Genomic DNA, 27,252 nt, shown 5'->3' with positions numbered 1-27,252 from the left:
AGCTGATTAAATTAAGTTTAAACAACTAATTTCATACACATGTAGAAGCATAAATTCATTGTACACATACACACACAAATATTCCATTTTCATTATAGCAGGTATTTGATGTTGGAAAGGCTCCAAATGTCACCATCTGATCTGTATTCACATTTATTCCCAAAGAGCTGAATGCAGACATCAGGTGGTGTCTGTTTCACACTGCCTCATTGCCTTTTTATACTTCTATATTTTCATCAAGTCATTGCATTGGGCTGTATTACCTAAAGACCATTGGGATGGTAATTGAAACAGAGAAACTGGCTGCTCCAAAATGCACGACACTATAGGCTTCTAAGTTATTTGTGTTTTGGAAATCTGCTAGATTGCAAATCACCCATGTAGCATTTGGCACACATGTACTTGATGCCATCACAGCCTGACAAATTGGAATTACAAGTGTATGCTCATATTAACACTCTGCAGCTGTCTATATATTGACATAAAAACTTAGGGGTTTGTTTTGGTTTTTTCTGAGGAATACCTCAGAAAAAGGTTTGGTTATTTTATGGAATACCTCTCATGTCAAAGTTCAAGTCAGAGCTTTATATTTAAATGGATGCTAGTAAATATATAATAAATAGTTCATAAAAGCTATACAGAGGATCTGAGAGGGCCAACAGGCAAAGGACTAGTGGTCCTTAAAGCATTCTGTGGTCATGTCTGTAAAAAGGGAAATAGAAGCATCTCAATATACTTTTTTTTTAACAGGGCTGGAGGAACATGTACCAGTTCAGAGTCTGCCTACTAATAACTCCATAGGTTAGTCTATTGCAATTATGGTTGAAATAGGCGGATGTTCTTGCCTCTGTAACACAACCTATTTCAAAACAAGATCAAAATCAGTATCAATTTTTTTTTTGGATGCATAAATACTCTAAGTCTAAAAAAGACTGTGTTCAGATTACTGAATTTCAGGGAACGATGAAATCATTCAAGCTGGAAAAGATCTTTAAGATCATCAGGTTGTATTATAAACCAAACACTGCCAAGACCCACTAAACCATGTCTCTAAGTAGCACATCTATATGTTTTTGGAAGACACACGCAAAAAAAATGAAAACAGAAGAGAATTAAAACAAAATAAACTAAAGTAATGAAAGAATGAAAACAGTAAATATTGTCCTCGCTAACTGAATAATCCTAGAAGAGACTCATTAAAAAACAATAAGGAAATTCACAGAGGCTACTTAAAAAACAATACTTCTTAGTATGGTATTAAGGAAAAAACCTTCATTGCTTTCAGTTTCAGAAATATCTATTTCAACAGCATTGTAATTTAGTATTTTATTGATATTATTACTTACTGCAGCCTATTTCATCAAAGTGGTCTCCACAGTCATCATAATTGTCACAGACATAATGTAGGGGAATGCAATTTCCATTACTGCACTTGAATTCTTCAGCTTTACAAGGTCTTGGTGTTGGCTCTCTACCTACAATCAGGAAGAGAAATATTCCTCTGTCACAGTTTAAACTATGAAGTACCAACAGACAGCCCTATTCCCTATTGCAAATGGGGAAGCTGATGCCATCTGGTAAAACAGTGGCAAGACTACTTTGGAAGTCTGCATAAAGTTAAAACCATAGCCAAGATGTAACACCCTGATTTCTAGTCACATATCCATGAATTGAAAGAAGACTGCTGTTTTATAAAAAAGACAGAAGGAAAATTCTTTGTGATAACATTTGACCAAACTTTCCTTTTAATAGTGTAAACTTATTAAGATCTTTTAATGATACACTTCATACACCTACTGCAGACTTCAAGAAATTACAGAGACATTAGTAAACCATTAACATTTAGAATATGTACAATAAAGCCAGCAAATAATATCATTAAGGAACTAAAAATATTATTACACTTGAAAATGTACAGCAGTCAGCAAGAACTACATAAGATTTCTGAGGGCAAAAACCTACTGAATATTAACAGAGCCACAACTTCAGGAAGTATTACCATTTGTTTATTTTAAACATCCCAGCTAGCCATCCCATCCCAATTTTACCATACAGCCAAACTCTTTCCTCTTCCTCCTTTTAGGCAGAGCTCATAATAAGATGAGCAAATATGTAGCTGGTGCTTATAATAAAATCTAGTATTGTTTGAAAATCATGCTCTTTACTTTTCAGACAAATGTTTGCCCATTTTTGCTACTTGTACAGCTATAAATACATAGTGCCAATAACCATAGTTAAAATTATTTCATAGTGAGCTCTTGTTTTCATTATCCAAGGTTAACTTTGACATCCCTTTGGTATTATTAAATATGAAGCACATCAAAATTACTGAAATTGATGCTCAGTTTTTGTAAACATACAGTGTTCCTCTTTCTCGTCACTCCCATCTCTACAGTCGTCCTCCTGGTTGCACAGCTCGTGACTGTAAATACAGCGATTGTTGTCGCACCGGAAACGGAACGGAGATTCACAGGCAATATCCACTAAAAGCACAGAGGTCAATCAGTCACATTTTGATACTTCAGGCCACTGAGTCACAAATTATTCATATCACTTTTCTCTTGGAACATCTATATGTTTTGTATATTTCAAAAGGTGAGGAGGCATTCAGACAAAAAAATATTTTCTGCATATTTTGGTGATTGTATGTTAGGACATTACACTTTTTTTTTATCAGAACACATTTGGCCAAAGACAAATTCACTAACTACATATAACACTGAGGTTTCTAGGTTTGTTTATGAAGAAAATTGACTGGAAATCCAACATGTTATTTAAGCGCATTACTGACAAAACCAGTTTAAGTAGCACCTCCAAGACCTAATTATTAGACCTCAAGTCAGGACTTCTTAGCCATATTTTCAAAGATATCCTGGCAACACTAATAGCTTTGAAAGTTCAGCACTTGTGACAATATACATTATCTGAATTAATCTTTTATTTCAAACTGACATTCTTATTTTTGATAACCAACTTGAAAAACGTGAAATAGTGAAACGTGAATAGTGAAGCTCATCTCTGATACGCTTCTCCCTACTTTCATAACCACATATACAAACACAGTGAGAAATACTGCCACAGAATGAAGTGAACTTGCATGCAGAGCAAAATTCTTAGCACTCATCCCAAAGAATTACAATTTATTTTCTAATTTATCTATTATATTTAGAGATTAAGCATATTGTTCATTTTATTATCATTTCTTTCTCTTACAGCAAAGATGAAGTTCTTCATCAGAGTCATCTCCACAATCATTATCCCCATCACATTTCCAGTATGGCTGAATACAGACATGATTTTTGCATTCAAACAGCATGGGGGGACAGTATGTACCATTAGGATACCGTGTTGCTGAAAATAAAAGAAAATTATTACATTTTAATTTACAATAAAAACGTTATGTTTTTTATGAAAAATAGTCAGTCCAACCCCATATTGTTTTTAAAAACACTTAAATCCATAATAGGAGATACTATATGAGGTGCTTCAAAAATGTACAGCAACAACAGGCTGCAAGGACTGAAGACTTCTTCACAGCCACAAGTAATTAATTCAGGTTTAAATGAAGAGTGAAACAAGTTATGTTAGACAAGCTTTTGAAAATAAACAAATTAATTTAACAAATGCTACTTGAATTTGTATTTGACAAATCTAGTTCAATAAGAATTAACCTCACTGGCACCAAACAGGAATGACTGAAGGAGCATGTAAGATATGCAATTTCAAAAGGAGTCATGCTGATATAGCAAAAAGCTCCCACTCATATTCTGTAAAAACTGTGAAAGGAACTTAACTAAACCAAAGAAAAACCAAAAATATTATTCTACCATCCAATATAAATAAACCATACCCTTGCCCTTTCAATGGCTTCTCATACATTTTATCCTCCATTTAACAACAGTCACATGTTTTATAACTCAGGTTCTGAAAGACATCTGCTGTGATGTATGTCACAGGATGTGGTAAGCATCAGAAAAATAAAGACAGTACTATGCAGATGCCCTTTCTTACTTAAAGCACAGGTGTTAAAATCAAATACATGGAAAGATGGACAGAACTGCCCTGATACCAACATGAAGAGAAAGGAATTCTCCCAAGTACTGAAGCCTAAGATCATGGGAACAGGTGAGTCAGAACCAGCACATCAGTATCACAAAAAGCCGATGTCAGTCAATGCAGATAGAGCACAGAGGGAATATTTTCATTCCAACTGGGAACAATACTTTCTGGGTAAACAGCTGCAGCTGTAGATCCAGGCAAGCTACAGACATTTTTTTCACAGTAGATCAATATACCAAAGGAAAACAGAAATTATAAAAAAGTGTATTATTTCCTTGGGTTCACTGACACTTTAGGACACTTTACACTACTTTGAGTATTATAGAAAACAATCTCATTAGAAACCTTGTTAGAATTTAGTACAACTGAAACAGTTTGGTTCTTGCAGTGCTCAAGGGATAGTGAAAAATTTTAATTCAGTCACATGTGTATCTTCTCCTGGACTTGGTAAACACATTCATTTCCTACCATTAAGAATGTGTTTACAATCAGTATAAGATACGGCAACACATTATTATGTTAAAATGCTGATTCAAAATATTATGCTTATCCTGAATTTTTACTAAAATCACTGAGCACTGCAGAATTCTATATCTCTAAGGAGTCATTTCACTTAAAAATAGGGAAAAGTGCAAATATCGCTGGAAGTGAGCACAATGAGCACCAATTGCAAAGCTTATAACTCACGACAAGTTGCTTCATCAGAGAAATCAAGGCAGTCTGCATTTCCATCACATCTGAAGCGCTCTGCAACACAGTGTCCACTCTCACACTGGAAATAACCTGGATGGCAGGTTCTCAGCTCTGAAAAGATTAAGAAGTAACTGTTGAAAGATCTTCTTGTTCAAAGACAGAAAAACTTTTTATATTTTGAAAACAATCTTCTAAAAATGCTGGAAAATCTCAGACTACAAAATCTGTGGTATTCTCTATTTTTGGTGGAGTGACTAACATGACAGGGTGAACTTTAGTTCTTTAAAGATGCTTCCCATAAAAGATCATTTTGCAGAATAATTTATCACATTAGAAACAAGAGTGTGAACATGTAAGAGGCAGCATTCAGAAAACACACACCACAGTCACGTTCATCTGAATTGTCCTCACAGTCGTCATCGTGGTCGCAGATCCACCGGGAAGGAATGCAGCGCAGGTTGTCACAACGGTATTCACTTTCTGTGCACTCACGAGGACCTTCATTTAAAATCAATGTACACATAGGAAAAGTTTACCAGATGTAGAGTTAAACATCCACACCTATCTCACTGAACCAGACAAAATGTGGGCAGAGGTAAAATCTTAAAAATTTAATTATGTTAAAACACCATTGCCCCCAATTACTCTTTAAATATGGTAAATATTCCATGTCCCTCTTGACACAGAAAAAAGGAAAATCACTGCAGACTTTGTTTCAAAACAGAATTATACAGAAACTTTTAATTTAAATAAGAGAAAAAAGATCCATTATTATTGTTTAAGAAACTATACATTTGCACACAGGATAAAATTCAAATGTCACTTCTCAGTGGAAAACAGGAATTTGTGTTATTGTGATGACTGGATGGATTAGTGGTTTTATGCATCCTTTATATCAGCGTGGTATTTCAGCAAATAAGAGACGCCACCATATAAAACAAAAAAGGGCTGCACTTGAGAGCTGCCTTGTTCTCATAAAAAATAAAAGGATATTTAAGTCAAAAGTGGAACTGTATAATTATGAAGAAAACATGAACTCACTGCAGTTATGCTCATCAGAGTTATCTCCACAGTCATCATCTCCATCACACTTCCAGCGCAGCGGGATACATCGATGATTGTCACAACGGAAATCTCCAGAAGGATTGCAAGTCATCTCCTCTGAAGTGTAGACAGTTTGACAACAAAACACCACACATTAGCATAGTCTATGCCCAGATACATTATTACTGAGGGCTTTCAGAAAATCTGAGTGTTTGCAAATTGGAGCAATATTCTAGGCACAAAGTTACATTGAAATGACCTTCTCCAAACTCACCACAGCCTTGTTCATCACTGTTGTCTCTACAGTCATCATTCCCATTGCACACTGCCCACAGTGGTACGCAACGGTAGTTGGTTCTACAGCTGAACTGTGTGTGATTGTCACATCGATAAGCAGGTCCCACTGAAAGAGGCAGTTGTCAAAATTAATTGTATTACTTAGCCATTAACCACCCTCCTTGCTTTTCTGCCTCTTCTAACCTTTTATGATTTACAGTCAATTATTTTGATTAAAAAGAGCTATCTGATAATTTTAGTATTGTAAAAGAGAAAGCATTAAATGAATCTGATTTTACTATCTTTTCCAATCTATGCTGCTTGTATTCTGGATATGCTACAAACCCATCACAGGATCAAATCACATTCAACTCACTGTGTTTGTCCCTAAACTATTCAGAGATGGTGAAACTGGCAATAGCCCCAAATATGGAAGTCAGAGGAGGCAGCTTGTCCTCAGATGGCAGAAACTTCATCACAAGTTCTTGAAGATGCCCATTAGCTCAGAGAGACATGCTAGAGCACATAGAAAAATCCTAGTATCAAGAAAGTGTGAGATGCTGCCAGTTTCTGATAATCTAGCCAGCTTATATAGGCTTTCTCTTCTTCAAGAATAAGTAAATAGTGAATTATCACATAGTCTCTATGTTTTCTAACACTCTTTACTACACAAATGCAATTAGCTTGCAGAAAATACTCCTTTCCAATGAACTTTCAATCTCAGGAAAATTAAATTATGTGGTTCACTCCACTTTTAGTGCACTTCAATGTAGCCATTTTACTACAGCTGTGTGCTTACTGCATTCGTGGAATGGCTCATCAGAGTTGTCACCACAATCATCATCCACATCACACTTCCAGGACTGTGGGATACAGCGGCCATTGTCACATTTAAATTGGCCTGGGGGACAGGTTCTACTGGCACAGTGAGCACTATCTTCATCTGAGTTGTCACCACAGTCATCCTCTCTATCACACTGCCAGGCTTCTGGGATACATCGTTTGTTGGCACACTGCCACTGATGAGTTTCACACTGGTGATTGGCTGAAAGAATACAGATCAGCTGTTAGGATACTGAAACTCAAAGAAATCATCTGCTGCTGTTATATCAATTGAGCCCTGACATTTACATCAACAGTTAAAAACAAAGCCACAAAGAAATTTAAAATGTCATATATACTTGCCCAGTAAAAGCAGTTAAGGTGCACATTTCTAACATCACATGTCACATTTTCCCCAGGTATCTTCAGACAAGCTCACTAAGGCTCTACAGTTTTCTAGGAGCAAAACATATACTACTTTCTCCTAAAGCAGAGGGAAGTAAACCCAGCATTCAACATGTTTGAGGCTGGGTCTCCCACTCACTTCACAGAGGAGCTAAGTGGCATTTTGGCTCTGGCCATGCTATCAGCTTAGGTGTGTATTGCCTGATGAGCCTGTTTCTCTACGAATGAACATGACAGAAAACATAGGAGAAGACCATCTAATATCAGCTGCACAACCTAGAAAAATATAGCCTCTATTCCCAAAGGGCAAAGCACTGAAAGGTGGTATCAGCAGTGCTGGCAAACTGTGGTAGCTCTGAAAACAGAAGTCAGAACTTATCTCTACCTCCAGAATTTCTTGCCGCGCTCCACTCTACTACTTTCTTTTACATACACTGCCAAACTGTTCCAGAGAAAACAGTGTATTATAATTTCCATTAATGTTCTAGACCAAAGGATTCTGTTACCATGCACGAGATAACAAGTAAACGAATTACATAGATCTAAACTGATTTTTATTGTACCCAGTATGTTATGCTGTACCCAGCATTACACAGCTGCCATACTTCTACTATTAAATTCCCCTGTGACACACTTAAAATCTTAGCTATTTGAAACTCAGTTAAAATTGACATTTCATTTCATTCTGTCATTGTTAGAACCCTGTTGGAATGGAAGGCAATGACACAATCAGTTATATAACCACACTTCTTTCCCCTTTGCTTTACATTACTTGCTTGTAGCTGCCAGAACTACATTATTTACAAAAAGAGAAGGAGGGATATCCTTTTTAAATTAGACATAAGTATGTGGAATAGCGTACGTTTTTAAGGAGATAACATTATTCCACAAGCATAATTATGCTACATTTCTATAAGACTGCTATCACAAATTGCTCTCCAAAACAAATCTTCCCACATTAACTGGATTCTGTGCAATGCAGAGGATGTAATAATTTTGTCCCATCACACAAAGTACAACAGAGTTAAAATTAGACTGACCTGGGCATTAGGAAGGCCTAGACTCTTCATAATCACCATGGCTTTACCCAGCACAAAACAAAGTGTGTCCTGTTTCTAATATTTGATATCTCAGATACTAATTTACCTCAGTGCAAATCTGTCTTGGAGGTATAGAAACTGTTTATGTTTTGATATAGTACTTTTTTTGATATAGTATTTTTGCTGTCCTTTACCCTGCTTGCACAGAGGTGAATTGCTCCAGCAGGTGCAAGACTACAGAAGACTACATCTATCTATCTATCTATCTATCTCATCCTTTTATCTTTGAAAAAGCTACAGTGATTATGAAATTTATATGTGATTACATGCTTTATACTGGCAAAACAGCTTAATTTATGTGCTGGAACATACCACAAAGTACGGGATCTTCATCTGATCTGTCATGGCAGTCCGGCTGGGCATTGCATAAGAAATGTGAACTTGTGCAGTTGCCATCATTGCACTGGAACTGCCCCACAGGACAGTAGCGGTGCGGGCAGGTTGGGGGCTCGTCTGAGCCATCTCGACAGTCCCTCTGCCCGTCACACTTCCACCAGATGGGAATACACCTACAAAGAGAAAACAGTGTGTTCTCTGCTTAGGATATAGCTTTGCAGATGTACAACCATCCTTTTACAGCACAAAAGACAGTCTCGTCTTAGTGATATTTCTTGAAACATCCAAAACATCTTGAATTTTATGCCTTCTATTTCATATGTCAAATGCTAATAAAATATGCCAGAATACTGTCACCAGAAACAGATGATAAACAGATGATATTGGTAGACCTCTAGAAGGAAGTTCACAGAAAATAATAAAGAATTAATTTTTATGTTTATTTGTGGTAATCCTCTCTGATATTTTTTAGATCAATCATTTAATGAGGTAATATTTCAATAATTCACCCAAACTTTAGCACAAAAAATTTCACTAGAGATTATCATTATAACACTGCTTCAAAAGGCAACCCAATAAGCACATCTTCCTCATAGGCTCCAGGGTGATACATCAGTACAAGAGCTCTTATGTCACCATTCCTCTCCCTCCACTGCTGTCTCAGTAAAAGGGGCTAGAAATGTGCCCTCATGTCAGCTAAATGGCTTTCCTGGGACACTGGCAGACAGTATATTTTTGGCAGAAACAGATACATTGTAAAATATGTTTAAAAATATATAAAATAAAATTCCAGGTTTGAGAATTCAACAAGAAATGTTTTCTGGAGGTACATGCTTCTAACAACCCAAACTTTGCTACATCTGCAATGCCTATAACAGAAAGAGAAGTTAAGAAGTACTACTTAAGGAACCAGCCTAGAAGTACTTTTCCAAAATGAAAGCCTGCCTTCCCGTCTTTTCCTAGTTTTCTCTCTGCAAGCATGTCACAAATTCATAATGAGAACAGAAGGAAGCCCTAATTTCCTGCCCTTTTGAAGAGACTGAACTGTAAAACATACCCTTAAAAGCACATGGAAAAAGCGATGGTGAGCTGCAGACTTACCTCTCAGTGTCTGCACAGAGAAACTGGGTGCTAGAGCACATTGGAAGGCAGTGGGCTGTATTGCCGAACTGTATGACCATGAAGTTATCAGGGCATTCACAGGAAAACCCCTGACCACCAGCTTTTATTAGGCAAAGATGGGAACAACCACCATTATTGGTGCCACAAGGATTATTAACTGGTAAAACAGAAAAGTAAATATTACCATACGTCATAAATTTCAGAACACAAAGGTTTCAATCTATGACAGATTCCTCTAATACTGTTTTGAAACCTTAAATGTAAGAGGTTGAAAACCAAAACCTAGATAAGTAGACATTTCATGAGACAAATATGTGTCATTTCATGTACACACAATCTATGCTATCAAGCAATGATGTTTTAGAAACTAATTTAAAATTATGCATTAGCAGTTATTGCTTTTCAAAGAAAAGGCCATTTATAAATGTAAACTAGATGGCTACATTTACTCTGTGCCTTTTATTCCAGTCAGCAAAGGCAAAAGCTGAGTGCACTCAGGGTCCTTTACAACTAGTCCCCAAATAACAGCTGACCCTCTAAACACAAATCTAATTCTCTTTTCTCACCAAATGGTTGTCTGTATGGGTGGTAAACATGGATGTCAAATGGTCTGTGCGTGGTATTCACAAGAACAGTCCTTTCTGATCCATCATATTTATTTCCTTTTTCAACTGTCCTTGTGTTCCAGTCAGTCCAATATATTGTGTCTTCAAAAATTGTTATTGCAAATGGATGAGGTAGAGTCCCATCGTATACCGTGTGACGATGATGTCCATCCAGGTCAGAGTACCTCCACAAAGAAAAATTTGTGCAAAACATTTAGATAAATGCTAAAACTTCTTTCCAACTTTTCACACATTATGTATGCTTATGGTCCTTCATTACTGGCTACCAGAATGACATGTAGAATTGCAGCTTCTTTATGCCCTAAAGACAGATGACCATCCTTAGCAAATTCATTTTAGTATATGGAGGAAAGTAAAACAGGCTACTTCAGGAAAATAAATGGAATAGTGTAACATCCACTGAAATGTACAGTCCTCCTGAAGCACATTAGCTAGAACAATGAAATTTTGCACATTTATTGCCTTAACAGTGAGTTATTTTTGTCACAAAAGAGACTAGCTTGCCTAGATGATTCAGACTGCTAATAATGAAACACTGAAAACAATAATAGGCTTCCTATATTCCTAAATTTTGTATGTCTTTCTGATTTAGAGCTTCCTTTGCTGAGCTATCTTTGACAAGATTTTACATTTTGCTATACCTTCCTTGTATATGGGGAAATTATGAAATACAAGAGAGGAGAGAGAGAAAGAGAAACATACATATAATTAACACACATTTTTAAAAAGACATCTCTAATACTTTATCATAGAAAAGGCTGCCAGAAGAATTAATAGAGAAGAATAGAAGTAAATGCAAATATAAATCGAAATGTGCAGGTAAATATGAATACAAATATGAACACTAACATAAATACAAGTTATTGGTTTCAAAATATTTCAGTATTATGAGTTTCAAAATTTAAGTAGTCAGATAACTATTACTTATTTTTACTGCTATTTAGGTGGGAATTTTCTAGTACTAGAAGTAATGTATAGATTTTTCTTGATTGACAAAAGAATCCCACTTGCCAACAGGAAATCCCATATCAAACTTATGGGCATTCAGACATCTTCTAAAGGTTTGTATACAACTTATTAGCACATAATTAGTTTAGTTACAGCTCAATTCTTATCTAACCAAAAACAAGATAATCAAAAATTAGGGAATTTATAGTCAATTTTGCTTTGGTTCAGGTTGCATAACTAGACACAGAGAAGTTGCATCTTTTAGTACAGAGTGTGAACCTTTTCATTATAATTTTTCAACAATTTTCACTGAATGTAGCAACTCAGTTACTGTGCCATCTAATGTAATGATCAATATCATCTACTACTCCAGACATTCTGACTCCAATTTTCTATAGAGTCAGTGGCAGAAGTATGTATTCTTTTCACAGCACCTATAAATTCTCCCAACACAATCTGACATGAGTGATCATTCAGTTGTTTTAACATTTCCTGTGCACATACTCAATATAGTTTAGATGGGCATCTGTCCAGTAGAGCTTGTCATTGGTGTAATCTATGGTAAGTCCATTGGGCCACTCTAACTTGGTAGAGATGATTACAGTCTTCTCCTTGCCATCCATGCCAGCTCGTCCAATATAGGCTCGATCTGCCCAGTCTGTCCAGTAAATCTGTCTGTTCAAATGAATACCTAGAGTTAGGATTGTTGAAGTAAATACTCGAAGCCATGCCTCAAATATAGTATTTCCTGCCACAGAACTAAAGCAGAGATTGAGGAAGAAGAAAGCCAATACATTTCTTAGTTTAACTGCTACAGAAGACAATTGTGCAATCACAACTGAAGTCAGTCAGCCCCAAACACCTATCGAACCATACACACTTCTATCAACCTTTTCAGCCTTGCAATCAGAACTTTCTAGTCCATATGGAACAAAATTCCACTTCCAATGGTAGCTGACAGCCATGCATATACACCCACAACAGGCAAGCTACTATTTCTCCTAAGCTGCAAATAAGTACTAACACCACAGAAATCTAAATGCAAGCAGCCCAAATCTACTTCAGATTTTCAGAATAGTGCAAGATTATTTGCAAAATAAAGGAAAAGGACTCTTGGAAAGTCATACCCATATTTTGGATGAACAACAACTGCTCTGGGATACTGAAAGCAGAAAGTATTGTTGGCATCCACACACCGATCCAGCAGTTTTTTCCGGAATCTTCCATCAAGTTCAGAGACATAGAGACAATCTCGGTAGGCATCCACCCAGTACAATTTTCTGAAATATTTGAGGGTTAATTTATTAAATATTATTTTTCCCCCCTTATTTTGCTTCACAGCATCTTTAATTTTTTTTTTCTCCTAGAAGCAATGTATCCACTGGAAAGGAACACATACTTCATTGATGCCGCATCTAACCATGCTCCAGGCTGCCCTTTTCACTTCCGCTTTCCTTGTAACCACAACCAGTGGTGCCAAACTCAAACTTGCAGGTGCCCAGTTGAGTAATAATATGCCATTTGCCTACAAATTCCTGAACCCCTCTTCTCTTTCTCTCCTACCAACAATGGCCAAGAGCAGGAAAACAGACATGCAGTGCAATGGACTGTGACCAGGGCAGTAAGGCATTGTAGAGTATCCTCAACTGCTCCATGCTGCCGCCTCTGCACTCATCAAACAGCTAGAAAAGTCCTAAGTAGTTTCACACCCTAATTTAAACTTCACCTTGAATTTTCTAACACTTCTATTATTTTGCCTGGGAATTACACACAGCTGTAAGCCAAGAAATCATACAAGCAGAAGCAATGATTTTTTTTTTTAAGCATCAAACCAAAGCATTAAATTCAATTAGAACTACTGCAGGATACTTTGAAATTCTCTGCAGAGCTGCCCAGCTCCAGCATCTACAGTGTCATTCCAGAAATAGCCTGACAGATATAATTCTGCCTACACCACCCTAAGTAGCACCATTCCCACCACGGAGGAGGAGAAAATAGTCTTCTCCAACCTGCATCTCATGGCATCCTTTAATCCTCTCTCTCCACAGAAAACAAGCAGGAAAATTCAACAATTGTACTGTTCTTCAGCCTGCCTGGAACATCTAAACAAGAACTGACTGAAGACATAACTAATGCTAGCTGAAATAATTCAAAAGCTATATTAGAAATGAAGCTGTAGGACCAGTTCAGCTAAAATTTGCCTTTTGCTTCATCATCTCTCCATGATTCATAAAGCATTTGGGGCTGCCGGAAACATTAATTATCATTAGTTTAGAGACAAAATTGCTTAAAAATAAAAACTATTACATAGACATAGTCATATAAACACTCCCATATAAGTTCCAAAAGTGACTTTTTGAACAATTCTTATTATTTTACAGTTTGATCCATGTTATTTAAACTTTTCATACTTATATTACTGCACTTCGGAAGCAAGATGAAACACAGCAAGACCACTGTCAGAGTGGCCACCACATAATGACAGAGGTTCTGGGACAGTAAATCAGACTACTTTTTGAAACACAGCAGGCAACTAAAAATGCACCATAATGAGATGTGTTTTCCAATTACCTCACCCATATGTTGACCTCCTGACAGAAAATTATGTGGGTCACATTTTCTGCGTGTGTCAGTTAAAGGTGCATTTTTCAAGAGCCAAAGACAGATGCTCTTCACATTGGCAGAGGAGCTAAATTTCATTAAGGCTTACTGTTACTTACTTCACTGGGATCTAGTTACCTGTTACAATATTTTGTTTATGCAGAGTGAAACCTGCATGCCAATCCCAACAACTGCTAGCAAATAATCAATGGAAGAGCAAGTCTGACAGAACCTCAGTATATTACGTATCAGAGTAATTTAAGTGTTATGTATTAGATGCTAATAAACTATGTCAGAGCAGTTGTGTAACACTGCATCCACAACCCAAACTATTTCACTACTCATCAGGAATTTCATATGGAGTGGGGGAAAAGCCCTAAGATAAACTTTTTCACGCATCATTTCTTCAGTAGCTCAGAAAGACAAAAAATGTATTTTCTTACCTGCCAACCCAGTCAACAGCGATACCTTCCCCGTTGGGCACATCATCACTTATCACTGTCTCCTTATTTGTCCCATTTAGGAACATTCGTTCAATGACATTCCTCCCCACATCAATCCAGTATAACCTCTTTTCCACCCTGTCAAAGTCCAGTGCCACCACATTTCTCAGTCCTTGCAAAATGAGAGAGTAAGACTGGCCATCTGCTGTGAGATTTCTCAGATAGTAACGGTTGCTAAAAATAAGGTATGGGGAGATATTACTATTTTGCCGGCAACTTTTTCCATCAGGCTCCCGGATATAGCCTGGGGCACACTTACAGATGTAGGAGCCAGCTGTGTTCTCACAAATCTGGCTACATACTGATGGAGTTTCATTGCACTCATCAATATCATCACAAGTCCTTTTATCAGACATAAGTTTGTATCCGGGATGACAAGTACAGTAGAAACTTGTCTGTGTGTCTGTACAGTCATGATCACATCCACTGATTGAAGGGTCACTGCATTCATTTACACCTGGGAAAGGAAAGGAGTTCTATTCAAGGAGCCAGCTAGCAGAGTAATAGTGCAGTCACTTTCCAATGCACTCTGTCTCTCTCTCCTTGCTACCACCTGAAAATGCTGAATGTGGATGTGGGCTGCTGTAATAAAGGAAAAAAGTAAACAACACAATCTAATATAAAATTATTCTACCACCTCTGAAGTCTGTCACAAAACACCAAGTGCAAAGTATGGGCTATGGCATATTTTGGAAATGCAAGGGTAATGCATAACAATGTCTGAAATACATTTTGTTTATATCATTAGCTCATCAACACAGTCAATTAAAGCAGCATGTGATAAGTATGACTTAATTAAAGCAAAAAAATTTAAAAGTTACATTTCTTATAATTTTAATTTCTGAGGAACAGCCATGGAATAGATATGATCGGAATTAAAGAATTGTCTTAAGAGTGTATTCTTTCAAAGGTGCCTAAGATTTTTAAATTAGGCAGTACAAACAAATGTATACATACCACATCCTTTTTCATCACTGTTATCTAAGCAATCATCCAACCGATTGCAGACTTTAACCAGCTCAATGCAGTTTCCATTGTCACATTTAAAATGATGGGGAGAGCAGGTTGCTTCTGGTGTACTACAGAGATGTTCCAGCTCATCAGATTCATCACCACAGTCATTATCCCCATCACAGATGTAGGCTTTGGAAATGCAGCGCCCATTCTGACAAGTGAACTGGTGCTGTTGACACGGTTCATAGATGCATCCTCTTTCATCACTGCTGTCACCACAGTCATTCCGCCTATCACACCTGAAGAAGAATGAACACTCTCTTCAAATATAAGAAGGCAATCCCTGTCTTCAGGGCAGATGAATATATACACTCTCCCAATTTCCAAAGAAGGTTGATATTTTTAGCTCCCATAGAACAGACTTTCAGAAAATGGGGTGATATTGTATAGTCTGATCTTGTGAGTCCTGCTAATACTCCCTGTGTGCATTACAAGCTAGACAGAATCACCCCAGGAGAGGTTACTAGTGACAATAAGAGGGATTAAAAGCTAATGGTGAGCAATAGGAATATTAACAGAAAATTCTAAAGCATTTTCAAGTCAAAGCTAATGCACAAATGCAGAGCAGATAAACAGTTTCATTACAATATGTAGATCTAATTACAACTAAATGGTGTGAAAAAAAGGCTGAATTAGCTCCATCACAATTAGCAATTTTGAGAATCTCTAAGTTGCTTGGGAAGTTACAAACCTGTATGTGTTACGGATGCACAAGCCATTACTACAGGTAAACTCATTTTCTGTGCAAGATCTTCGTGTGCAGTTCTGGTGTTCATCAAGAGCATCACTGCAGTCAGCATCACCATCACAGACCCATGCCCGAGGAATGCACCTCCTGAGCGGGGGTCGATTGTTGGCACAAGTGAACTCTGCTGCTGTGCAGTTGCGGTTTGCTGAAGGAAAAGCACATCCACTAACCAAGTTATACTTTGTGTATGTGACATCCTCCTCCACCATCCACACAAACAGCTTGGTTATCCACCCATAATCCATAACAGAGCCATGTCCCACTGCACATGCAGAGATAGATACCACTGTACCATCTCATTTACAAAATTGCACGTTGCCCTTCATGGAGGCTGACTGGGAGCCAAAGCATTCCTTAGGCAATGCTGACATGTGCAGAAATCTGCATCTTACTGGATTCTCAAATAAACTTTTTAAGCCAGATTTCCTGGGAGCTGAACAGCCTCTATTCCCTATTTTTCAAGCTATTCCATGTCCAGGGAGCAAGCAGAGGTAGAAATATTAGTTAATAAGGGCAAGGACTACAAGTATAACCAGCTATTCTTGAAAGAATCAAGAAGCAGGACCAGTCTTGTTGAACCTCCTTCCCTTCCTTCACCTTCTGAACAGATACACTTATTTTGTTCACTAGTTTTTAAAGATTTTAAGCCACAAACATGTGGTTATTAATATGCATAAGATGCAGTGCATGATCACTAGGGAGTATCTCCACTGAAGCTGCTCTACCTGCCCAGCTCATACACACAACCCAGGTTAACTATATCTCCATTTCAACTCAACAATTCAAAAAGAAATAATGACAAAATTAAAACAATGTTTTGTTGGGTTTTTATACTAGTAAAATATTCAATTTTGATTCAATATCATGAAAAGGAAGGTACAGAAAGACTGTACCTCATGCACCTTTATGGGGTAGAAAAACAGGCAGTGCATGAGAGTTTGGGGGTTTTTTGTTTTCTAAAAACCACCTGCAGGACAAAGTGCAGTATCTACTTGCATTAACCACCTACCACAATTATGTCTTTGATCCTCATCGCTCATATCCCCACAGTCATTATCACCATCACAGATCCACGTTGCCGGGATACATCTGCCATCATCACATCGGAACTGGTCACTCGAACAAGTCCGCATTTGGGGCACTTAAAAATGAACACAATCCTATGCTTGTTAAACTAACCTGCACTGCCATGAAATCTACTGAGGACTAGTTCAGGCAGAAGCTTAGGACAGTGAAATGTAAAATCAAAGCTTAATTGTAAAATAGTTAATGTATAAGATGCAAAACATTTTCTTAAGCTAAAGATGCAACTCCTATAATGTGCAAAGAGAAACCACAGAAGAATCTTGCCTTGTGTTATTCTTTTACAATGAGAATAATAACTATGTTATATTATCAATTGTCAGTGAGTTAAGTTAGCTCCTTCTCTTCTTCCCTGGATATCACTGTCCTTTTTTTCACCTCCTACCCTACTCCTCTGCTTATTCCCATCAGTTTCTACTGTACATACAGGATTTTTTTACTGTAATACTATGATACCCATATACTGTGTCAACACTGTTCCCCTCTGCATCCCACATTCCTTTTTTCCTCAAATGTAATACTACATGCACACTTTCTGTACAGTATGACATCTGCTTCTACATGCAAAACAATACCAAAATACTTGCTATTTGTTGCCATTCAATTCACTACCATCATAGTCTTACAGGAATAGGAGGTTATACATTCAGAGTATTACAATCAGTTGTTGCAACTAAAACCTTCATATTTCTTACACAGCTTTGAGGATTTAAAACTCAAATTACTCAGTGACTCATATTAGCAAGAATGAATAAAACCCAGAAGATACTTATTTTCCAACTAGTCTGGATTAAAGCTTCTGCCTACAAGACAAAGTACTGATTTGCCATAACCCATCGTGTTGTATCTTCTGAGTGCAGACTTACCACAAGAGGCAGGTTCATCAGAGCCATCAGCACAATCTATTCCTTGATCACAGTACCAATGGGCAGGAATACAACGTCCCGATGTACAACGAAACTCACTATTTGTGCAAGTCAGAGAGACTGGAAGAAAAAACCTATGCATGACTTCTTTTTTTCCTGCTACCTTTCCAACTTGTTTTAAGTCGCTTTTGAGTCCATGTTCTTGCATAACCCATGTTATGCAAGAAATATTACAGTCCCCAAAAAAGAAAGAGAAAAAATTTTGCTAGAAAGGATGTCTTTTCTCAGCCTCTCTGGAAAGAGTTCATTGAACAAACCAGCTTGATATTGGTACGCAAAAGAATGTGCTTGATTTTCTTCCTGGGCATACGTATCAGCTAGTAAGCAGACAGAATTTGCCCTGAATATAAGACTGCACGCAGCAACTGTACATATATTATACATTTATGCTTGAGATTTGTGCACAGGAAAATGACCACATTCCAGTGTACTCATTTCTCCAGTGCTCAAACCAGGCGTAACAGACTCAGTGCTCTTCAGGAAATCAAAATGTGCACTGAGGAAGTAATATCTCATGGAAGAGAATTTTCCTCATAGCAATTTTTCTTCACTTGCTGGTAGGAATCTTTCCTTACTGGCAGTGAAGAACAAACCATAACACTGAGTAGTTCTAGCTCAGCATGCTGCAAGTACTGCACTTCAGCCAAGCCCCTTGATCCTGGGATGTATAAAGGGTTTTGACAATTTCTTCAGCAGTTACCAATACTTTCCTGTACCCTCTGATGGTTTCAAAATTCCAGAAGGATTAAGTCTGGCCTTTTAATTTGCTCTTCCCTGTGCCTTTAATGATGGAAAACAAAGACAGTTAACTATTTCTCATTAACATCTTGGTGTTTCTTTCATCTCTCATTCTCTCTCTCTCTCTTCCTTGCCCTTCACCACTTCTCAATTTATGTAATTCAGCAGGGACATAAGCAGTAAAAGGGACAAAGCGCACCTTTGACAAGTAGAACAAGGCTCACTATAGCCATACATTGGTCTCCATAGATAAAAGTGGCCCCATTTTGGCTACAAAAATTGAACTCATATTTAAAAAAAACTCTGGCATAGTTAATTCAAGGCACATACCTTTAGAAAAAATAGTGAAAGCAAAAATTATCTACTCAGACAATACTAAAACTAAATCATGACCTGAAAATATCCATTATATTTTACAAATTGATCCATAGTATTTCATATGGGAAAACTACTACCTAACTTCTACCTAATAAAAATGTCCTAGCAAAGTTAATCTGGTTTGTAATTAAGGCTGATTGAAAACTAGGCACTTCCATATCCTAACTGGAAGATACAAGAATCAAATCAAGATAGAAGACACAAAATCAAATAAAGAACATATCATATGCTAAAGCATAACCACATGAAAGAGCTAAAAGAAATTTGAGATCATAGACAAATTTGTTCAGTTAGAAGGAAGAATATTCCAATGTTAAAGTTATGGAAAAAGACAGCTCTCTATAATACTTAAGTGCCAAACACCTTGTAAAAAATAAAGAATACAGACCAAAATAAGCAAAAGGAACAATCCTCAAATGCTATATTAAAACTCCCCAAAATTTATCATCTTTTTTATTCAATAAAAGTATTATTTAAATAATTATAATACAATAGTATCATGTATATATAACTTCAGTATTACAAAAGTAGATGTTTTGAGAACAGTTGGAGCTATATTAAAAGAAAAGAGCAGTGGAATAAATTGCAGAACTATCAGACAAGTTACAAAGGGCCTTTAACTCTCTTAACTTACCACAGTGAGTAGGACTCTCATCACTCATATCTCCACAGTCATTATCACCATCACACAAGTACGTTCGAGGAATGCAAATATTTGTGCTTTGACATTTTGTAAAACCAGACTGGCACGTACGCTCCGCTTTAAGGAGGGAGGAAAGAAGAAGAAGTGCTTTAGAGCTACTTTAAACACTGTTATGCTGTTATTTTCATGAACTGCAAAAGTAGCCAATATTGAACTAATCACAGTTTACATCTTAAAGAAAACAAACATAACTGATAACTTTTATAAGGCAAATCATCTTAAAGTGTGCTCTTATGGGATCCCAATATACACTCCTGATTATTAAATATAATATAATTAATATAGCATGACACAAAGTAAAAGGCCACTGTCAAATTCCAGGCTAATCCTACAAAAACATAAACCCTGAATCCAAGTTATCTGAAATAATATTTTTTAAATGCATGGAATTACTCACAAGAATTAACATTACATACTGCATGAGCATTTGTTGCTTCAAGGCACACATTTATTATGTAATATCTTAGGGTGTTCCAGAACATGATTTAGCAACTATACTTGCTTCAAACAGCACTAAACAGTGTGTAATGTAAATTTTAAAAACTTTTGTCCTTCTTGCTGGTTTTGTCAGATTTCTTCACATAAAACCACATTTCCGTCTTCCTTTGTCTAGAGAGTCAGACACCAACAGGCATTAGGTACTAAGGCTCAACTTACGACAATTCCTCTCATCTGATGTGCCATTGTCATAACAGTTGTTTACTCCATTGCAGACATACTGAAGGGATATACACCTTCCATTATTGCAAGTAAATTCCGTGTGGGAGTCACAGGTTCGGAACAAGCAGCCAAGCTCATCACTGTTATCTCCGCAGTCATTGTAGTGATCGCAGCGGTAATGGTAGGGTACGCATCGCCCATTGCCACAGGTGAAAGCTGTTGGCTGACAAGTATGGAAAGCTGCAGAAAATAAAAAAGGGGGGGAAAAAGTGGATAAAATATAATCAAAGTTCTCTGACAAAGTAACAAGTAAAATCACAATATTTTTACCTGCCAGGGCAAACACAGCTGCAAAACGGACTGCATGAAAAGTAAAATACATATTTAAATTAAAAAAATAGAAATTGGCTATACATGACAAAAATTCAATACTACAGTGCTTCTGGATTCTAAAGCAAACCGCGAGTCTTTCATACCTCAAATCTGTGAGCAAGCAAGGGATCATTTCTAAACTACAGCCATAAGATCCATGAATATAAAGCCATAAAAGTGACTACAGAACAGGCAAGCAGAGTATCCATTCTAAAGCAGCTATTTTCAATGCTTACCACACACACTTTCCAACTCATCACTGCCATCACCACAATCATTGTCATTGTCGCATTTCCACCGCTCAGAGATACAATGTCCATTAAGGCATGTGAAGAAACCAGTATCACACCTGGTACCATTATCCACAATACAGTGCTTGTTGTTATTGGCTAAATACCAGCGACCTTCAGAGGGGCACTGACATTCTGCACCAGCTGGACCTAAATTGATGTTTGCCAGTTTAAAAAAGATAAAAATAGGACACAACAAAAAGGAAACAAATTTAACATTGATGATTTATATAGGTTTCCGTGAAAGTGCTCACAGTTGTAACACTGAAAAAGGCAAAGCAATTTTCATAATTCCTATACAATCTACTTGCTTAGATAGTAGTGTGGTGACTTAGCCACATTAAACCCATTAAAACCCACAAAAGTTATTTCAGAGTTCCTTAGAGGAACTGAGATCAGAATTTGGAATATCTTAGTACTTGCTTGTTGTCCAAATGCCTTTTTAGCGGTAGCAAGATGGCATGTGATGCTTTCAAATATCACAGCTATATCCACTGAGACTTTATCCCTCAAAATCAAAACAGGTGTTCAAAACTTCTTGCAATAGACAAACTGCTCTTCTCAAAATTAATGAGCAGTTTGAGCTGTTTTCAGGCAAGATAGGTATTTAATGGTATTTAAGATGCTACAAATGAAAACATGCACTGAATTACTTTTTCAAAGTCAAGGATCATAACTTCCAAAAATCTACAACATATGAAAAGGCTCTGTAACACTTACATAAAGAAATAGCGACCATAAATTTTTAGAATATCTTGTAGGAAACATCTGATCAGTAAGAGCATATACTCTTAAGGTAAGCATATCCGGCAGCACTCACTTCATATCTCATCCAAGGAAAGTTTAAACCCCAGAAAACAATGGCTTGGTTTAAGCTGGGTTTAAGAGAAACCCATAATTTTCACTTGTGAGGATTCTTAGACACAACCCCTAGGTGTGTTGGTGAAACACCATGATCTTAAATGGCAAATATTTTCATTGCATTTATAAATAAAATAGATATTAAACATTTGTGAACACTAAGAAATATTTCAACTGTCCCCATGTGACTAGAATTGTTATAGTCTAAACTCTAAAACAGGCAAGAGTAACAGCTTACAGTCATCAAGCATAACAGCTTACCTGGTGCACAGATGTGACTGCAGCCACCATTGAACTGGTTGCAAGGGTTCATACACTGCTGCTGCTTACTTTTTGCCCAGACATGAATATCCATTGGTCTTTGTGGAAGATTCATGATCATTACAATCTGATCTGAGCCATCATACTTATTAGCTCTGTAAATGCTTCGTGTGTTCCAGTCTGTCCAATATATGTGCTGATCAAACACTGTCATTGCAAACGGATGCAGAGCAGTGCTAACAATGACCTCACGATTTGTACCAGTGAGAGTGCATCTCTCAATCTTCTGCCTACAAAAACAAAGAAATTATTACATCTTGAAGAAGTCTTTTAACTTATGTATAAAATCACGCCCTAATTAGTCTGGCAACTGACATCCAGCATTTCAGCAGTGTTCACCAGTATCTCGAGTGCTGCTTATGCTCCCCCAACTCCATTAACTAGAGCTTGAAACAGAAAAGTGTACATTCCATTTGACATCCTGAATTCCTCTTAAAACAGACATCCCCTTACAAGTGCCTTGCCCTCCTGCATGCAGATAAATCCAATAGCCACCTTCTTCCCAGAAGATTCCATAAGACACAGGCCATGGGATTTATATTACACTACAGAGAACACTCTTCTGATACAACAAAAAATCTGAAAAATAACTTCTATGCTAGGAATCAGAGGGGAAAGGTCTGATAGTTGCAGTGGTTTCTCCAAGGCCATGGGTAAATTTGAATGCTTAGAAAACAAAACCATTTTTTAAAACTTTCCTGCTGATGGAAGAAATTCTGTGGCATAAATTCAAGATAGAGCTCTGCCTGGTAGGCAACAGCAAGAATATCAGGCCCAATTCCACAGGTGATAGGCATTAACTATGAGCAATGAATACTGTAAAATGTGTACTGTGATTGTATTTGCTGGAGAAGACACTTATGAAAGTCCTGAATTGCATGTAAGACAAACAGACAGCAGGTGTAAGTGCATAAAGCAGAGAACTACACTGTGACATAATATAACTTCTTATTGCACAGTAGTTTCACAGTAATATTAAAACTTGGCATTGCATTGCTACTAAGTAACTCCTAACATTCTAAAATGTCCAGTACCAAATTTAACTGAAATGCTGAAAATCAGCTAAGAAATGGAAAAATAAATAGAGCTATTAAAATATGAACTAAATGTAAACCAACAAGTGTGTTTTCAATACATACAGATTTGCATCAGCCCAGTACAGCTGCTGTTCTTCATAGTCCAGGGTAAGTCCATTTGGCCATACCAAGTTTGTGCTCACAATGGGTGTTCTGAAGTTTCCTCCAAGTGTAGCTCGTTCAATCTTTGCATTTGAACTCCAGTCAGTCCAGTACATATACCTGTCAATAACATAATTATATTTTCATAAAACAAAACTCACAAACTCTGCTTTTGGTGGTATTTCCACTGTCATGTCCCTTACTGAAGTGTACATTGCAAAACTACAAGAAAAGATCCTCTTCCTCTATTTCGGCTCACATTGACAAGGGAGTCTTCTAGAGGGATCACTGGGGTCCACTGCAGTGAACCTCAGAAAATTTTTTCCAGCTCCTATGTGAATTCACTAAAGTCAATCTCTTTTTTATCTTTCTTAATTATAACACAGTATAACTGGTAACGAAATTAAAAGCACAGTATCATACAGTAATGTCCCATCCTCTCAGGAAATGTTGATACTGAAACAAGAATTCTTCTGAAGCATTCAAGGAATACAACAGAAAAAGGGTTAGTGTTATAGGAAGTCTCTGGCAGTCTCTGTCAAGGTCTAAATTGTCATTTCACCTGCAGTCAAAACAAAGTGCAACACGTACCCTCTGCAGGGATCTAACACAATGGCTCTGGGCCGTGGCACGCGGGCGATCACGGTGCGGTTTGATCCATCCACAGCCATGGAGCTGATGGTCTGATTGAGGTAGTCACTGTAGTAAACTCTGTTGTTGATCCAGTCAAAGGCTATGCCATCTGGAGTCCCCAGGTCTTAGGCACATGCAAGTAAAACCACACACAAGCTCAGCATGGTTTCCTGAGATACTTCAGCACTCTTCACCTATTATAATTTGACTACACTGAAGACTTCTTTGAAATGCCATTGGCACCAGTGCAAATCTGTCACTTTAAAAAACTGGAGTAGTAATACTTGGGAATCAGGCACACCTGGGTATACAACAGTGTTACAAAGACATTTCCCTCACACAGATTTAAGTTCTGGTTGCTATTCTTCATGTAGCAGGAATCCTCCCTTACTCCATTATATTAATTTATTACGTATAATTTTAATTTATTATGTACCATTTTATACACAGAATAATATCGATCCAGTTTTATATTTCCATATCACTGGGATCAAGATAAAATAAGAATCTCAGAAAAGGAAAAAATGAGAAAGCAAAAAGAGCATTTTATTAGATATCCCAACTAAGTGGTCAACCTTGACCTTTAGCATAAAAATACCTAGGCTAGTGGTAGGTGGTGCAGGTCATTTTTTTTTTAATATCTGATTAATTTGTAATGTATTTCAGTGCACTTACCAGATGCAACTACAGTTGGAGAGCTAATTCCTGAGTAAATACTAACATAACTGATTCTTCCTATTCCTGAAGGATAACTTTGTGTAAAATATATTCGGTTGTTTATGCTGTCAAAATCCAGGGCCACAGCAGTTCTTAACACATTGACTGCACGGAAGGGAGGACTGTGGTTTTCAGGATCTAGGTGGATACTTCTGAGGCCATTTTCAAGAGCAAAAATCAGGTAATCATCTGTTGAAATGGAACATCTCTTGCCATCACTGCCTAGCGTTCCAAAGGCACAACCACATTTCGGTGTCTGAATGTCAGGGAGAGCAAAACAGAGGTGAGAACAACCTCCATTGTTGTCCAAACAAGGATTGTTGTTGACATCAAGGGGAGAACGTGACTGGAAATTACTGTTGTAAATTGTAACATCCCTTAGCCAATTAATGTTATCTCTTATTACTGTTGGCTGATCAGTATTGCCTGGCTGCTTGCTGGCTTGGAAGATTTTTTTCAGGTTTCGATCCACCCAGATCATGGAATTGCCGAAGATAGTGATACCATATGGAGTTGGATAGCGACTGCCATAACGCACAATTTCAACATCACCACCATCGGGCTGAATTCTTGCAATCATATCTAAGGAATCGTCCACCCAGTAAACATAGCCATTGCTGTGATCTATGGCCAACCCACGAGGTGTGACAATGCCCTCAGACACAAGAACCGTTCTGTTGGTGCAGTCAAGAAACGCACGTTCAATCTTTGGATTTTGTCCATAATCAGCCCAGAAGAGATATCTGTTTTTTGGGTCAACTACTATGTGCCTTGGCATGTCTATGGTAGTTTTCAGAAGCACACGGCGATAAGTTGTGTTTAAACGCAAAACTTCTATAAAAGTCTCTGTCAGGAAGGCATTTGTAAAATAAAGATTTCCTGTATAAAAAACCAAAACAAAAAAAATCAGAAAAGCAAAAGAGAAAGCTAATATTAGCATCAATACCTGAGAAACACAAGTTGCTAAGACACTGAACCACAAAATGAATAGCCATCATAAATATGTTAGTACTTGGAAGCATAAGGTATTTGCCTACCATCAGATGAATTAGAAAGAAGACAGCCAAACTGACAGTCAATTAATTTCTAAATTCTCATGAATGGCCATGGGTATCAGTAGTACAGTTGCCTTTCAAAACACACAACCATAAAGTCCATTTTATGGCACAAGACTGTATACAGGAACTAAATTAAGTGTTTACAGCAGATGATTATCCTAAAACTCATCCCAACAAGCCTATCAATCAACTGAAGAACTTTTGCAAAACATATATACAGTACATATATATATATATATATATACACAAAACTAAAGTATTAATGGTAATTGTTGATTAATACTTTCTGAAGAGTTAATATTTTAATTAATCTCTAATATGTTTAAATAGGAACAGGAAGTGCACATGTGGAAATTATAGATCAAAGATAAATATTTCTTCTGCGTTTTTTACTTTTCATTATAACTTATAATATGTGTACACAGCAATCTGAGGGTAGATAAAAAGTCCTTTCTTATTTACAATGTCATAATACAGGTTTTATGCATTCTTCTCTGCACAATGGTAGTGCACAATGGTAGTTCATAGCTACGTACAAACGTACAGACAAGAACAAAGGCCTAAGACAAATATTAAAGCATCAGGAGAGAAAAAGCTCCGTACATCTTCTCTGATAAACTTTCACCTTTACAGATATATATAAATAAACATAAGAGCCATTCATTACTTCCTCTTATTTTCAAATCAGTCCATTAAACCACAAGCTAGAACCATAGTACTTCCAATCAAAATTGTTCCAATAGAATCTGCTTGTTAGCCTAAAAATTTTATAATATGTAAAGAATAACATTCTCCTACAATCAGCTGCGCTTACCTGCTACCCAGTCAATTGCAATGCCACGGATCCCATTTCGTCCTATTCCGTTTGTAACAACATTTCTAAAATAAGAACCATCAGGTTTAATTTTACGTATTGCATTCTGAGAAGAAACTGTGCTACTGAAGTCACACCAGAAAATGAAACCAGAAGGCATGTGAACATCCACATGAAGTGCATTTCGTCCTGAAATATTTTGAAAAGTATTAATTAATGATTT

The 27,252-nt window shown here is 37.1% G+C and overlaps 1 protein-coding gene across 1 annotated transcript in view; it reads right to left on the bottom strand.

The window, feature by feature from the left end:
• Positions 1-27,252, bottom strand: part of LRP2 (LDL receptor related protein 2) — a 110,138-nt gene that overhangs the window by 18,575 nt on the left and 64,311 nt on the right. The window contains exons 39-64 of the mRNA XM_058028332.1: positions 27,030-27,218; positions 25,116-26,036; positions 24,399-24,564; positions 23,769-23,927; positions 22,570-22,859; positions 21,394-21,597; positions 20,783-21,025; positions 20,057-20,182; positions 18,247-18,366; positions 17,307-17,438; positions 16,241-16,442; positions 15,493-15,788; positions 14,476-14,992; positions 12,559-12,711; positions 11,936-12,106; positions 10,424-10,647; positions 9,837-10,014; positions 8,712-8,908; positions 6,872-7,117; positions 6,043-6,199; positions 5,794-5,930; positions 5,134-5,250; positions 4,747-4,863; positions 3,214-3,351; positions 2,361-2,483; positions 1,347-1,475 (exon numbers count right to left, since the gene is read on the bottom strand). Coding sequence (XP_057884315.1) covers positions 1,347-1,475; positions 2,361-2,483; positions 3,214-3,351; positions 4,747-4,863; positions 5,134-5,250; positions 5,794-5,930; positions 6,043-6,199; positions 6,872-7,117; positions 8,712-8,908; positions 9,837-10,014; positions 10,424-10,647; positions 11,936-12,106; positions 12,559-12,711; positions 14,476-14,992; positions 15,493-15,788; positions 16,241-16,442; positions 17,307-17,438; positions 18,247-18,366; positions 20,057-20,182; positions 20,783-21,025; positions 21,394-21,597; positions 22,570-22,859; positions 23,769-23,927; positions 24,399-24,564; positions 25,116-26,036; positions 27,030-27,218 — 5,652 coding nt within the window. The remainder of the gene's footprint in view (positions 1-1,346; positions 1,476-2,360; positions 2,484-3,213; positions 3,352-4,746; positions 4,864-5,133; positions 5,251-5,793; positions 5,931-6,042; positions 6,200-6,871; positions 7,118-8,711; positions 8,909-9,836; positions 10,015-10,423; positions 10,648-11,935; positions 12,107-12,558; positions 12,712-14,475; positions 14,993-15,492; positions 15,789-16,240; positions 16,443-17,306; positions 17,439-18,246; positions 18,367-20,056; positions 20,183-20,782; positions 21,026-21,393; positions 21,598-22,569; positions 22,860-23,768; positions 23,928-24,398; positions 24,565-25,115; positions 26,037-27,029; positions 27,219-27,252) is intronic.

Source organism: Melospiza georgiana, chromosome 7 (assembly GCF_028018845.1).
Source record: "Melospiza georgiana isolate bMelGeo1 chromosome 7, bMelGeo1.pri, whole genome shotgun sequence".
Classification (NCBI taxonomy): Eukaryota; Metazoa; Chordata; class Aves; order Passeriformes; family Passerellidae; genus Melospiza; species Melospiza georgiana.
Note: the sequence above shows the minus strand (reverse complement) of the source record. Positions and strands in the feature narration are given on the sequence as shown.